Raw genomic sequence first — 14399 nt, 5'->3', positions numbered from 1 at the left:
ATGCAGGCCAATCATAATTTTAAAAAAAAATGTTATTTTAATTCTCTTCTGTTATTTTTTGCAAAAACAGTTTTGAAATGTATATGTTGGAATTAGTTCACAATTCTATTAAGCATTTAGAATATAATCTAAGAAAGAAGCAAATATGGGGAAAAGGAAAGGCTTATCTGTGGGGAAAATGAATGTAAACAAAAAAAAAAAAACTATATAAAAAAGTAAAGCATTGATTTCAGTAAATAAAAAATAAGATAATAGTCACACAAATATGGATATAACAAAAATTTACAAATTCTATAAAGGCTGTTTAAAATGTTTTGTGGCCGGCGTCCTGGCATTGGGTGATCCCCGTGATCTGGGCGTTCCGGGTTCGAATCCCGGTTCGGGCAGGGTTGTTGTTCTATCTGTGAGGTGCGTGAATGTGCCCCCCTGTAAAAAGGGATTGTGCAAGCGAATGTATGCGTTTCATCTTCATATGAGCTAGAAGTCAGACTTCTGCCCTCGGGTGCTCAGGGGTCTTTACCCTCAGAAGCTACTGCACCCTCTTTCCGTGGTAACGCGGACACGACATCATCATCATTAAAAGGTTTTGTTTTTTATTATTACTATTATTATCCTTATTCTTTGCCTTTTTATCTGCAAAGATTTTTCATGCTTTTAATTATGTTCAAAAATATTCATTTAGGTCTCTTATAAGAAATCAAAATTGACGGAAAACCAGCAAAAGTACTCAGTCCAAAACTTTCTCGCAGATATTCTAATAAAAGTGCCCCCCCCCCCCGTTTTCCTTTCCTTGCATAAAATTGTGGAGCTTGAGTGAGACTACAAATACCTTGCATGGCACTGGCGAGCAATAATTACGAAATATTAATCTTTGGCATGAATTTAGCATATTAACTAAATATATCATGTGATCCTTGGCCTATTTCTTTTGGCGATTAGTCCGTAACATGCAGTTCATAATACGCGACAATCAAATTTGTGTTAAAGAGGCAACCAGTTATTCCAAACTATATTATTTCCAATCATTTGAAACTAAAATTTCACACAAAACTACAATTGTAGTCAAAAGATCACATAACAAATTTCACTGCGTATCTCAGTTATTGAATGTGCATGCTTATGAAAGTACAAATAGACAGAAATTCAAATCCTTGAAGGATTTGGTTCCAATTTTGACAGGTATCTACATTTTAGATAGTAAATCTGTGTACCAGATTTTATCCATCTAGCTCTATCCGCTTTATAGTTATCATGCTAAGTTATATTATTAAGGTAGCCGAACAGACAGACTTCTTCTGAATGGATTTCGTTCAAAATTTAATATAGAAATTTATAAATTTAGTGTAAAAGACTGTATATCAGATTTCATCCATTTAGTTCAAAACATTTTTTTTATTTATCTTGTTCACAAGCAAACAAAATGCCAGGAATCTGTTTTTCAAACTCTGGGGGGGGGTCTGAAATATGGAGATTAATCAAAATCTTAAGTTCGTTTGTTTCTGACAATTATAATATGCTTCGTACATGAGAAAGTAAAAATAAAGTGCTTGGATTGAGAATTAATCAAAAAAAAAAATCTAGCTTGAAATATTCGGCAAATTTGAATGTAATGTTTCAAAATAAGATTATTTTTTGATTGTGTTTCTATTATTGAAGAAACAGGCAGAAGTACTTGATGTAACGTCTTTCGCTATCCAATTTGTCATGACCCAGTACGCTTTTGAAACGAAGAAACTAATCCAATGAATGGCAGAAAATAAAAAATCAAGTGCATGAAACAAAATCGCGTCGAATTGTCCCGAGACATATTCGGGCGAAAGCATCTACACTTCTAAATGTTAACCTTTAAAAATAATATTTATGTCCAAGGACTTCCATAGTTATCAACAACCACTCAAACCTTATCGATTGGTTCTGGTCCCTGACATGTAGGAAGCGGTGAAACTAATGCTAATTCCCATCCTTTAAAAGGCGTAACAGCACCGTCAGACTGATGACAGCCATTGCTATTAGCTGAACGAAAAAAAAAATTTGAACTTTTAGTTCGAAATATGGCTGCATAATTTTATTTTACGCTTGATTTATCTGTCTTGTCTTAGCCTAGCTTGATCTTTGCATTCGATGCTTAACGATTTTGACTATTTCTGTATTTTATTTAATAATTTACAGAAAAATTGAAAAAATTAATAGAAATTATAACAACTTTTTATAGTATTAGTTCGTTTCTTTATTTTTTTAATATAACGAATGGTTTTTACATCCCTATCACTTATTTTACAACGAGCACGCTAGCCTTAAAGTATTATAATGGCGTGGTGGAATGAAAATCATTATGATCCGTGCAGTGGAAACAAGAGGACGTATGTTGTCAGGAACATTTCTTTAATGATCACATTTCACACAAAACATGAAAGGCAAGACATTAATGTGCGCACCTCAACAGAACAGCATCTCATTTCCTTATAATAACAATCACAGTGCACTATAGGATGCGTACCTAATCAAGCACCGCCATCTATTATCCAAAAGAGAAGATAGAGTAATGCGACTGTTACATCGGACTCAAGGATTATTTGGTATTTATTATAAATAATGGTGTGATTTTTTTATACTAAAACTTTTGTTACACATTCTCAAATACTATTTAAATCCTATCTGTTTAAGTAAAAACCATTTTTTATTTAAAATATTTTTATCATATTTTACCCCTTTCTTTCCTTTCTTCTATTTCATTTCTCGAAAGACTTATTCAAATTTAGAGATGTGTGAGTTGCGCAATTTCAGGATCATATGAATCCACACCAAACCCGAAACAAAATTTAATTCTAAAGATATTTTTACGTTTTTGTGCCTTTTAAATTACAAACAAACAAAAATGATGATAACTGTAAATTAAACAGCGATAGTAAGCAAAATATGGGAAGGTTTCTAGAATTAAATGAGGTGAAAATGCACTTAAAAATTATTCGTGTAGAAATCTCAACATTATTTTTAGAATATATTAGTATTTACTTTCTAAAATCTTTCGCTAAAACTCCTGATAAGTACTCGCGCGTTATTTCCTCCTTATTTTTCCATTTGCTACCGTTACCTCTGAAATCAAATCCTCTCTCTATATAAATATCACCATTGATGAAATTTATTTCTAATGTCTGATAGAGAAGGAAATCAGTGATCATAATGGCCCTTTCTTAATGTCTGGCTCAAAAAACTCGCTTTCGATCCGTGTTTATTGTACTTTATTGAGATATATAAGAAATTTAATGCCATTAAGCCCTATTTTTTATTTTGTATTTGAAGTGAAGCTAATTCGTATGACTAATATCATATGAACTAACCGTTCATCAAGTGACATTAGTTGCATGATCAGGTTTTAGATTGGGTATGCTATACAAACATATAGCAATAAGATGCGAATTTGAAAATTTAAACCAAGACGACCCTAAATTTTCAATTTGTATGGAATATTTTGGATTTATGGCATATCCATGAATTGACCTAATCGAGGACATTAATGAAGTCTTTCCGTAAAATAAAAGTATTTATAATAAGAATGATTAAGATACATATTTGTTTTTCAATTTACTTTTTGATATGTAGAATTGCTTGAATTTTTATACTTTACTTTCTTGACCCTTTCGAAATGTCCATAAAAAAAAGCATGATATTGTATCAGATTCACTTAAAATATATTCTGAGATATTACTAACCAAAAATTAAAGCACATTTTTATAAAACTAACTCAAAAGTAAATATTTCCTGAGGAAATTATTAAAAGAAAGATACATTGTATTTAGAGCGCCCTAGTGCTACTACATCTAAAACACAAATGAACTTATCCAGATTTGAAATAAATAAATATTAAATTTAAAAACAAGCATGAATTAAATTGTCTGCAGTGACAAGTTTAATTTTCTTTATAAAAGTTTTTGGATTATTTTTGCTTTTAACTGGTATGTTCTTCGCTTTTATATTTTATTGATGTTTTTTTGGTTGATAATTTGAATAGTGGTTTTGCAATCTTTCGGTTCGATTCAATTTTGCTAAGATTTGAATTTTGAAATAATATTTTGCTTATCATAATTCTGTAATTTATTGTCTGCTTTATTGATATTAATTCTTGTTTCAAAAATCTCAATTTCTTGGGATTTTCGGGTCACGAGAGATTAATACTTGGACGAAAATCAAATCCCTCACAGAAAAAATCTCTGGTTTAAACCCTGTCTGAGATTGTCGCTTGATAAAATCTTTAGGCCAAATTATTTATTTCCTTCTTTTTATTCCATTTAATTCATGTTTGTTGTTAAACTTTATATTTATTTATTTCTAATTTGGATTACAATATATTCTGTAATTCTCGAGTATCATTGGGAACATGTTAGGGTAAACATTAAATTATAATTATCAATATACATTTTTATGGCTTATTGCGAGGATACCGAGGATTAATAGCAAGGCTCTGGCTTCAGAACTGGATGGTTCCAAATTCGAATCTGGATTTCACCAATTAAACTGCTTTGCAAATAGTGCTAATACATATTTAATCCGTCAAGTCCAAATGCCTTTCTTAGCGTGCGTGGCGAAGAAGTTTAAAGAAGGTTGTTGGACGTCTAAAAGACTAGTTTATTCTCTGTGAGCCCGTAAATTTTTCAATTTCAATGCAACAATTCTATTGTGGTTTTTATTTGATCCTTGTGGTTCAATGCTTCGATATTTTTAAATGGGCAGTGCATATCCGTTTATAAAATGCTTTTCTTACTATTTTTAGCGACAATTCAAATTGAATGTATAACAAAAGGTTTAGAAAATTATATCATTCCACCAAAAATTCCATATATGATAATACTAAGGTGAATTGTTATGCGCGAGGATAGAATCTGAGACCTTGTGGTTCGTAGCCCAGTAACATGACCACGATACAAAAGCAATTGCTTGGGCAGCGTAGGTGTTAACTGTCTTATATGCAATTCACCACAGACTCTCCCTCCAGTGAGTCGAACGATAGGATTGTTGAGTGGTGATGTATTAGCTGTTGGTTCTAATGCTCCTGTACCCATTTGAGTAGCGCCAAGCGTTATGGCAAAGCGTGTGTGGGTGAGTGAGTGGTTGCTGCGTCAAGTGAATCTGACGACTCTGGTTGCTGTGGGTAGATGGCGCCACAACAGCTGTACGAAGGTTGAAGGTGCATTGTCCGAGGTCACCAATGTGGCGAATGGGTATGAGCGAAGATAGAACCTGGGATCTTGTGGTTCGCAGCCCAGTAACATGACTACGATACAAAAGCAATTGCTCGGTTAACGTAGCTGTTAACTGGCTTATAAGCTATTCACCACACTACTATACTTAAAAGTAATCGATGAATCTAAATATAATTTAGTTTAAAGCACCAGAAATCGGAATTAAGTGTAATGAAATTTTGCATTTAAAATTCATAGTTAAATACGTAGAGCTCTTTCTATAGCCATAAGATACATAGAATCACATATGATGTCATGTGTTGTGAGGTTGTATTTCTATTGGAATGTTCATGGCTTGTAATAATGTATTATTAGCAAATTGATACTACTCATTCCCAACAAATAAAGTTTACTTGTGTGCTGTCTACAGATCCAGATTGTATGGTGCCTTCCACAGTTGGCATTATATTTTCTTCCCTCACATAAATTTGCACGTAGAACATGGTTTATGATTGTTAGCGTAGATATTTGTTCCTTTTATTTTCCTGGTGGATATCACATTGGAAAACATGACAGTTTGTATTTATTATAAAAAAATATTAAAGTTTCTTAATTTTTAATTATTTTCAGATGATTCCGGCTTCAGTCTGTCTCCTAAGTATTCAGAAGCAAATATGTTGGGGCACAACTTCTATGTCTACCCAAACCCACCTGCTTCTACCCCGAGAACTCTGCCCATGTTCACCAGTGCCAAAGATTCCAAAACAACAATCATACAGCATTCACTTGGCCAGCACAACGCCTTGCCGTTCCTCTTAACACAGAGCCAGACCGGAGACAGCCCCGAACCCGGACTGTCCTCTCCGAGGCCGGACTCCAACAATGACTATCCTGTTTCTCCGCACAGGATGGCGTTGCATGGACAGTCATTGGAAAGTCCCGGAGGTTTTGAAAATGAAACCATTCTTCACTGATTCTCAAACCAATTTCGCCTTTCACAACGAGATAATTATTTTTTAGATTTTGTTTGCAAGAAATGGACAGAAAAACTGAAAGTGCCTTATTTTTGACCATGAACCAGAAAGACACTGTTAAAGCTGAAGAACTAAGCAGCCGTCCTTTAATAAAATCTCACATTCTTATCTATCGCATTTTGTTTTATGAAAAAGTTTTAAGACGAAATTATACAATATATTTTTTTAAAAATTCTATAGATTATATTTTGAATCATTAATCTAAAAATTGTTTTTATTTCGATATTGTTTTGAAAATTTTTAAAACAAGATATAATAACTTATTAAACTAAAGATTTTGTATACTATGTTTGGAAATTGTAATTTTTATCAATATATAAATAGTCTTTATTTTGATTATATGCTTTATATGTTGTAAGATAACAGATATCTATTAAGATATGTATAAAAACTCTGCTCGTATAACAAATGACATTATGGAACTTGCTTTATTGATGTAACTGTGTACTGTGATCTTTATAAATGATGTAACTAGTGGTTTGGTTCACATTTCCAGAATACCTACAGCGAATTAATGTAATAATATATTCATTTCGATGTAAAAAACAAATTTAAAATGTAATAAAAAATAAATTATCATATTGAAATGAATAATCTCATTTGTGTATGTTATAAGCATTTCTGAAAATTTCTTAATTTCCTTTTCACTTACATATAAGTGCTAATTTTAATAAAAACTTAATCAGCATATATAAATCATGATATATGTTACCGACGATAAATGCTCTCACTCTACAGAAAATTGTCTGTTTGTACATGAAACTAAACTAGAAATGAGGATACCTTCATAGTTAAAAGCTCCAGAGAAATTTTGGAATTTTTAAACGATGTCAATTTCAGTAAACATAAAATTATTGGTTTTGAAAAATTTTCAACTATTTTATTACACGAAAAATTAATAGAAATGTGTATTATAATATATAGCGAGTATTTAAATAAGGATATTATTGGTAAAAAATTAATTGGGTTGAATTATGTAAGTTAATATTTTGAAAAATTATCTTTATAAAAGTATCAGTTTTTATAAATAATTGAGAGAAATACTAATTAAAAGGCCGTTTTTCAAAGAGGGCTTTGGCTAATATTTTCTACCTTTTCTGTGCAAATAAAATTTTTAAATATAATTTAATAAATGAATTCAGATATATAGATACCTTATTTTTGTCAAAAGTAGGTAATTAGGATTTCATAATTAATTTTTATTTAAAAGATTTAAAATTAAATGAAATTATTAAAAACAAGTGAAAAGGAACCTACTTTGATATTAAAATTGATTTCTAACAGAAAAACATAGGTAAGTGTTTTTGTTATAAGAGAATCGTTTGATTCCAAGGTCATTAAACCCAAGTATTTTTTATTCTTTCTAATATCAAAATTTTCAGAAATTGTTTCATTTTTCAATTTTTTTTTCTTTTTGTTATTTAACAGGATTTTAAAAAAATAGAATAATAAAGTTTCTTATATAGAGAAAAGAAACAATCTTCTTAAAAATTTATATAGTAATTAATTTTCTAAAAGCTTAAAAATTATTAGTATTTGAAAAGTTCTTTTCACTAATTAAAGAACAAAAGCAACCTAATTTTTAGGGTTTTCTTCGGCTTTTACTTAGCTTATTTTTCACTTTTTCTCTTTTGGATTTATTTTAAGTTAATAGATGGCGCTGGATTTTTCAGACTTGAGTTAGATGATGACGATTCGCTCTGAACTAATATTGTGGGTGTTTCCGTCTTATGCGCGCCATTTTTCAAATATGAATTTTCGCAACCTAGATTCAAGGGTAAGCTATATATTTACTATTTAATTACTGTACATGTTTGAAAACGTTTCATATGTTTTTGTTCGTATTTTCACCTTATATAATTTTACAAGATTATAATTGAATTTTTTAAAACTGTTTTACTGTATTTGAATTTTTAAATATTAACTCTTTGCACTTGGAAAAGTAATTCGATGCATATTTATTCACTTAAGACGAGGACTTGTTCACTGCTACGAAAAATAAATATATACATATATAATTGTTTTTATTTATATTTTACCGAATTATTTTCCACATCTTCTTACCATTTTGCAGGTATTTTTAACAATTAAAATTTAAAAAATAAACAAATAAAATGCCAAAATGATTCACTGTCTTTAATAGTGAGTGAGAGTCACCATTCAAGTGCAAATTGTTAATATTTGTTCTTCCCAAACGTGGATTTCATGGGATTTCTTGGGTTACTTGAAGTCAGGTGTTGGACGGAAAAAAAAAAAATCCTTATCTGAAAATGTTCATTGATATAAAGTCTTTAAACCGGATTATTATTTTATTTCATTATAGGCAAAAGTAGATTTAGGCATTTTTGCGATCCTATGCAGTGCACAATATTGGGCCTCACTTTTGATAAGATGGCCAATTTAATTTCTCATTTCAACAGATTTTTAACATATCGTTATTTTAAATTAAACCTTTTAAATTTATTAAATTTTTGAATATATATCCTTTTACTTAACCATTATGACTCTAGATTTAAATGCAATAATAATGAAACAGAGGTCCAGTTTAATTAACTGAGTAGTTCCATTACTCAGTTAATAAAATCAGATCCTTAAAAATCAGGTTCAGGACGATACTAGGAACCTGATCACTTTCATTATCCAAATATTTTATAATTCATAAAATGTGTGTTTTTTACCCATTTGAAAGCAAAACTTTTTAATCGAACTTGTTTGGTCTTCTCTTGACCTAGTGGTCCTAGACAACCACTTAATATGCTTAATTGAAAATCCGCCTCACAGTAGTCTTTTATCTTTCATATTTGATATTTTTTTTTCTTTGGATTGTTTTAAATAAGCAGGCGTTTTCATTTTGCTTTTTTAAATACAGTGTTTTTTAATAGTTTCAATAAGTTAGCATTTCATAAATTTTACTTGCATTTTTTTTCCTTGTCAATTTATGGAGTATATTTTGTAAATACGCTTTTTTTGGGGGGGGATGGCGGTGTGGTGTAATTCTGGTAATTTGACTCGCATTACTAACATCTCTTAAATGAAATAATATATGAATACACTGTCTTTGATATAAAAATTATATATAAAATCTAATAAATCAATTATCGTCTGAAAAGTTATGAAAAATTCGTCATTCTGTGCACCAGCCTTTCTGAAAAATTCCTAAGTTCTTTTCCCTTTCGTTTAGGTGCAAACTTTAATAAAAATTTAATCAATACGTTAAAAAAAATCTACATACTATATCACAAGGAAAATGTTTGCTTAATCCATAAAGAATACTATTAAAAATGAAAATTTCGAATTGCCTCATGACTATAACTGAAACGCCCCTTATAATTTTTAAATAGATGCTGTTTAATTAAGAATTCTCTCTCTATTTACATACATATATAATTATAATAATCAAAAATATTTGGTCTTGAGACCATCTTAATATAGAAGCTTAGGAAGGAATATGAATTATATTTATTTTGTTTATCCATATATATATGAATATAACCCAAAAATGTATGATTTACAAGGGGTGTTCAAATGAAAAGGTACGAAACGGCGCTGTGGGTATAAACGAAGACTTTATTCAAAGTATACGCCATAGGCCTGAGCACAAAGATCCCATTGATAAACGTGCCGAAGGATTCCTTGTTCCCAGAATTCCTGTGGCCGTGACGAGACCCAGTCCTTGAATTCACCTTCCAAGATCCGTTACTTGTTGAATTCCTCGAGCACAGAAGAACCGTTTGCTTTGATGTGTACTGTGAGACGCTCCGGAGACTACGCAGGTCCATCAAGAACAAAAAAACCGGGGCTACTCACGGAGGGTGTGGTTCTGCTCCATGATAACGCGGGTTACACACGCTGAACTGGCCAAGTTCAAGTGGGAACAGCTCGACCATCCTTCCTACAGTCCGGACATATCGCCCTGTGATTTTCATGCATTTCGTCCAATGAAAAAACATCTGAAAGGAAAGCGCTTCAACTCGAATGCCGAACTCAAGGACGCTGTGAAGGACTGGGTCTCGTCATGGCAACAGAAATTCTGGGAACATAGGAATCCTTCGGCACGTTTATCAATAAGATCGTTGTGTCCAGGCCTATGGTGTATACTTTGAATAAAGTGTTCGTTTATACCCACAGTGTCGTTTCGCACCTTTTCATTTGAGCACCCCTTATAAATATATATTTAGCATATAACAATGTCGAAGATTAATTTCAAATTTAAGACTTAAATCTGGAAATAAGATGCTTTTTCATACGCACTTCATAGTTGATTTTTTGTAAATTGTATTAAGGAATTAAAGCAATTTCTGCAAAGTATTTGTCAAGTATTAAAGTTAAAACTGTCATTATCGGAATGGAAGAATTAAACGCATTTTCAATAATTACATTTGCTTATCTTCACATTGCCATTTAAGTTCACGAAGAATGTGTATATTTTTCATCATTTAAAGTGATTTTTTCAATTTTTTATCACATTATTGGATAATACCTATAATTGCGAAGGTGTAATATTCTTTTGATACAATTAAGAATCATAGATTACATGAAATATTCGTGGCTTACATGTAATTTTTGTAACAAATTAAAGCATCTGAAGCTTTTAACTTTAGTTTTAAATCTGAGAAGTGATAATTCGATGCTATGACATACGGACACGATGGAGGTTAATTTATATTGTAAAATAACTTTTTGGTCACTGAAAATAATAAGAAATTTATGTACACATTATTCAATATATAGTTTAAATAAATTTTTAAAATTATGTGGAAATCACGAAAGAGTAAGCAGCAATCAAAATGATACAAAGACAAATTTTTAAAATTTCAAAATACTGAACAAATATAGCTTGCTCTTAGATCATTGTCAAAACGCATTAAATTTATCGAATGTGAGTATTTAAAAAATTATTTGGAGAATCATTGATTTATAATGCCTTCTATAAAATTTCAATGAAGTCATTCGAAAACATTTCGTTGTAAAAAATATTAAATGTTTTTGACTGTACATTATATAAAGCAGAGAGAAAGTTGATGGGGGGGGGGAACGGTTGATTTCATTTATTTCAATACCAACTGTCTTTGACAGCTTTACTGGGTTTCCGAGATTATGTTTTATTTAAATTAATACTCCAAAATATAATCTGATGCCCCTGATACGGTCAACTAAATGTAACTGCAGTTGTTCGGTTTGGTGTACGGCGAGACGTCCAACAAAAGAAATAGATAACAGGCTTTATTCCACATTAAAATATGTAGCAAAAACATAGACAAGGCCTACAGAAAAATCAATTTTAGTAAAAACTCAACATATATAGGAAGCAGTAGTAACGCCCAGGTTGAAGGTAGAGGACTTGCTCTGTGATAATCAATCCAAAGAGAAAATTCATTAGTAGCACTCGATTTAGCTTTTTTGCGCATGTAACGTTGTTACAAATAGAGGACAGGATATTTTCCAGAAGAATCTCCGGATCTCGAGCCCTGATAGACATACTACCAAAACTTGTACATTTACTAAAACCTGTATTTTCCAAATTCGTAGCAAAGATCTGGCTCATTGATCCGGTAAACATTAGGAATATATGTTAATCCCTCAGTGATGAAAGTCACTGCAAGAAAATAATGTTATAGATTCGTAAAAATATTTTTAGGAACATATTACGATACTCATTAACCCTCCAATTCCTTATCCCGCGATTTCCGCGTGTTTGCAATCAGTCCATTTACTTTTGCAACATCCCCCACCCCGTTTTTCGCAGTTTAGAGTGTTTAGTTTTACGATTACAGATTTTTATTATATCATATTATTATCGTGTAACATATAGCCTCAGATCACTTCGTTTGAAAAACATTTGAACTTATTTGCAAACAACGCATCTAAATAGTGATTTTTAAAAAAATTATGCAGTCAGAGGGTTAAAGTTGCGTTATTTTAACAGTCATGAACACTTTCGTTTATAGGGTGCATAAACATCTTCCTTATGGAGTCAAGTCCCATGACATTAAAAACGTAACTCAATATATTATTCACCTTCTAACTGTATGTTGTCTTTCGCGGTATTGGTAATTCACTTTCAGATTTTGAATGTGAACTTCACGGTGAATGAACAAATCTTGGATCTTGCAATAAAATAACCCCCATATGCTCATTAGAATCGGAATTCTTTTTTCTTCAGCTTTCAATAAGGCAAATAAATAAATATTGAATATTTAAAGAAACAGTGAAGATGGGTTGAAATGCATTGCTGAAAATTACGCAAATATATGCATATTTATTCAAAAACTTATCATATTCAAGAAAAAAAATTACATTAATTAAATTATATATTTAAAAGGACAATTTTTTGAATTGTAAAATGATGTAAACATTATTTTTGTGTTATTATAGTTTCCTAAGCTGTCGCGTGATCTCAATTTTAGTTAACTAAAATAATTTTTTTTTAATTCAAGGAAGTGCTTATTTTTACCTCTCAAAGTATATTTATGCCAAATTTTGTATTTCTGTGTTTAATGATGTGCCTGTAATGCATCAATAGACAGACGCATATGTAGGCACAAATTCTTCTTCATTATTAGTTGAGACTATTATCAAATAAAATTGCGTGAACGTTTCATTAATGCATGACAGTTGATACGACCCTTTATTTCTATTTTCAGTTTACGCTTATAAATTTCAGTTGACTATTAAAGTAAAATGAATATTAATTTTATTATAATGTTAATTTTAACTGCAGAGGAAATAAAGTACTTACTTATATCTATCCGTATATATATACTGACTTAAATATTGTTATGATTTATTGTTCATATGATCAAACCTTTCAACTTCAAAGATATTGTTACAAAATTTTTCTTCTACAACAAATACCGCTAATCAATTGTAATAGCGCAGCACATTTAATTGCTATAGTTCAGCAGCTTTCTTGTTGTCTAATCCTCCAAGACCTCTCGGTCTCGAGTGCTTGCTTTTTTTTATAGCCTTCCCAAAGGAAGTGATGTCATTTACAGGAAGTGGCGTAATCTTGAGAAAGTCCCAGAACTTTCTCCAAGTTTCAAGGAGAAACTGGTCTCGGTGATATAATGTTGGGACCATCTGGAGTCTTCTAGAAAATTCCTTTCGACACCAAGGTCGCCAACATTTGTCGCGAAGACCGCCAAATTTCCCGCCAAGTCGCCAACTTTTGTCGCCAAGGTCGGCATGTCAGGGATACGTTTTTATCACTTCGTAACAATATTATGTAATGATGTGAGTAACATTATTCGGCCCGGACATTAAACGCGAAATCCCAAAACGCAATGCTAAAAAGCTCTAAAAGAGTTCAGTGATACCGAGAATCATTAAATCGATAGAATTGGGCATTTTCATTGTCTGACAAAACACCAGATGGATGATTTTAATGAAGATAAATGACAGTAATGAGTTCGATAATATTGATTTTGATCCAGTTGTTTGGCATTCTGTATCTAATTTGATACATTTCGGGTTACCTCCCAGATAATTGCATATTTAATAGCTATTATGTATTTCCTATATAAAAGAAATAGCATTTTCACTAGAAACTTGTTTTCTATGGTGATAATATTTTATTCTTTCGAATGTTTTACTGCTCATCAATTATTTTGCACGCAGAAAGATAACCTTTAGCCTCTGAAGATTCTAAGTATTAATGTGCTCTTATTGGAAGTAAAATCTGAAGAAAAAAATATTTAGCCAATCATAAGACAGCTTAGATGAATGCTTGATAGTTTATTAAATAAGAACTAAGACTATAGAACATTTTTGGTTTTTCATTTATTCGTTGCGCGTGTAAAGGGATTTAAGTCTTCTGTTTGAATGATTTCCTCGTTCGAAAATGTGTGTTCTTAAAATTAATGCTCTTGGTTTTTTTATTAAACTTACATATCATATCTGATGGAATTTTCAATCTGCTAAAGAACTGACGAAACTAATTGAAATTTTTGTAGATTTTTTATAATCTTTGGTTGATTTTACCAACCGTGTGAAACTTTCTAAAATAAGACTACTTTTAGGAATGTACCAATACTTAAGAATCTGTGATATGATGGACTGGTAAGAAGCTTAAATACTTTTACTGTACCACTTCCGGAGGTTTCATAATTTCAGATTACACAGAAGTTATCGATTTCATAGCACTTTTTAGTGAAATTTTTAAAGCAGAGTGCATGTACTATAAACATGC

General features: G+C 31.2%; 1 protein-coding gene across 3 annotated transcripts in view; it reads left to right on the top strand.

Annotated features, from left to right (window-relative positions):
* The window catches only part of LOC129956458 (GATA zinc finger domain-containing protein 7-like), an 89958-nt gene extending 83182 nt beyond the window's left edge, over positions 1–6776 (top strand). For all 3 annotated transcript variants that reach the window (XM_056068356.1, XM_056068366.1, XM_056068347.1), the window contains exon 6: positions 5808–6776. In XM_056068356.1, coding sequence (XP_055924331.1) covers positions 5808–6151 — 344 coding nt within the window. In that variant the 3' untranslated portion in view covers positions 6152–6776. The remainder of the gene's footprint in view (positions 1–5807) is intronic.
* Positions 6777–14399: the final 7623 nt, after the last annotated feature.

The sequence above is a fragment of the Argiope bruennichi genome, chromosome 2 (assembly GCF_947563725.1).
Source record: "Argiope bruennichi chromosome 2, qqArgBrue1.1, whole genome shotgun sequence".
Taxonomy (NCBI): domain Eukaryota; kingdom Metazoa; phylum Arthropoda; class Arachnida; order Araneae; family Araneidae; genus Argiope; species Argiope bruennichi.
The sequence above is the reverse complement of the archived record's forward strand: the minus strand, read 5'-3'. Positions and strand labels throughout refer to the sequence as shown.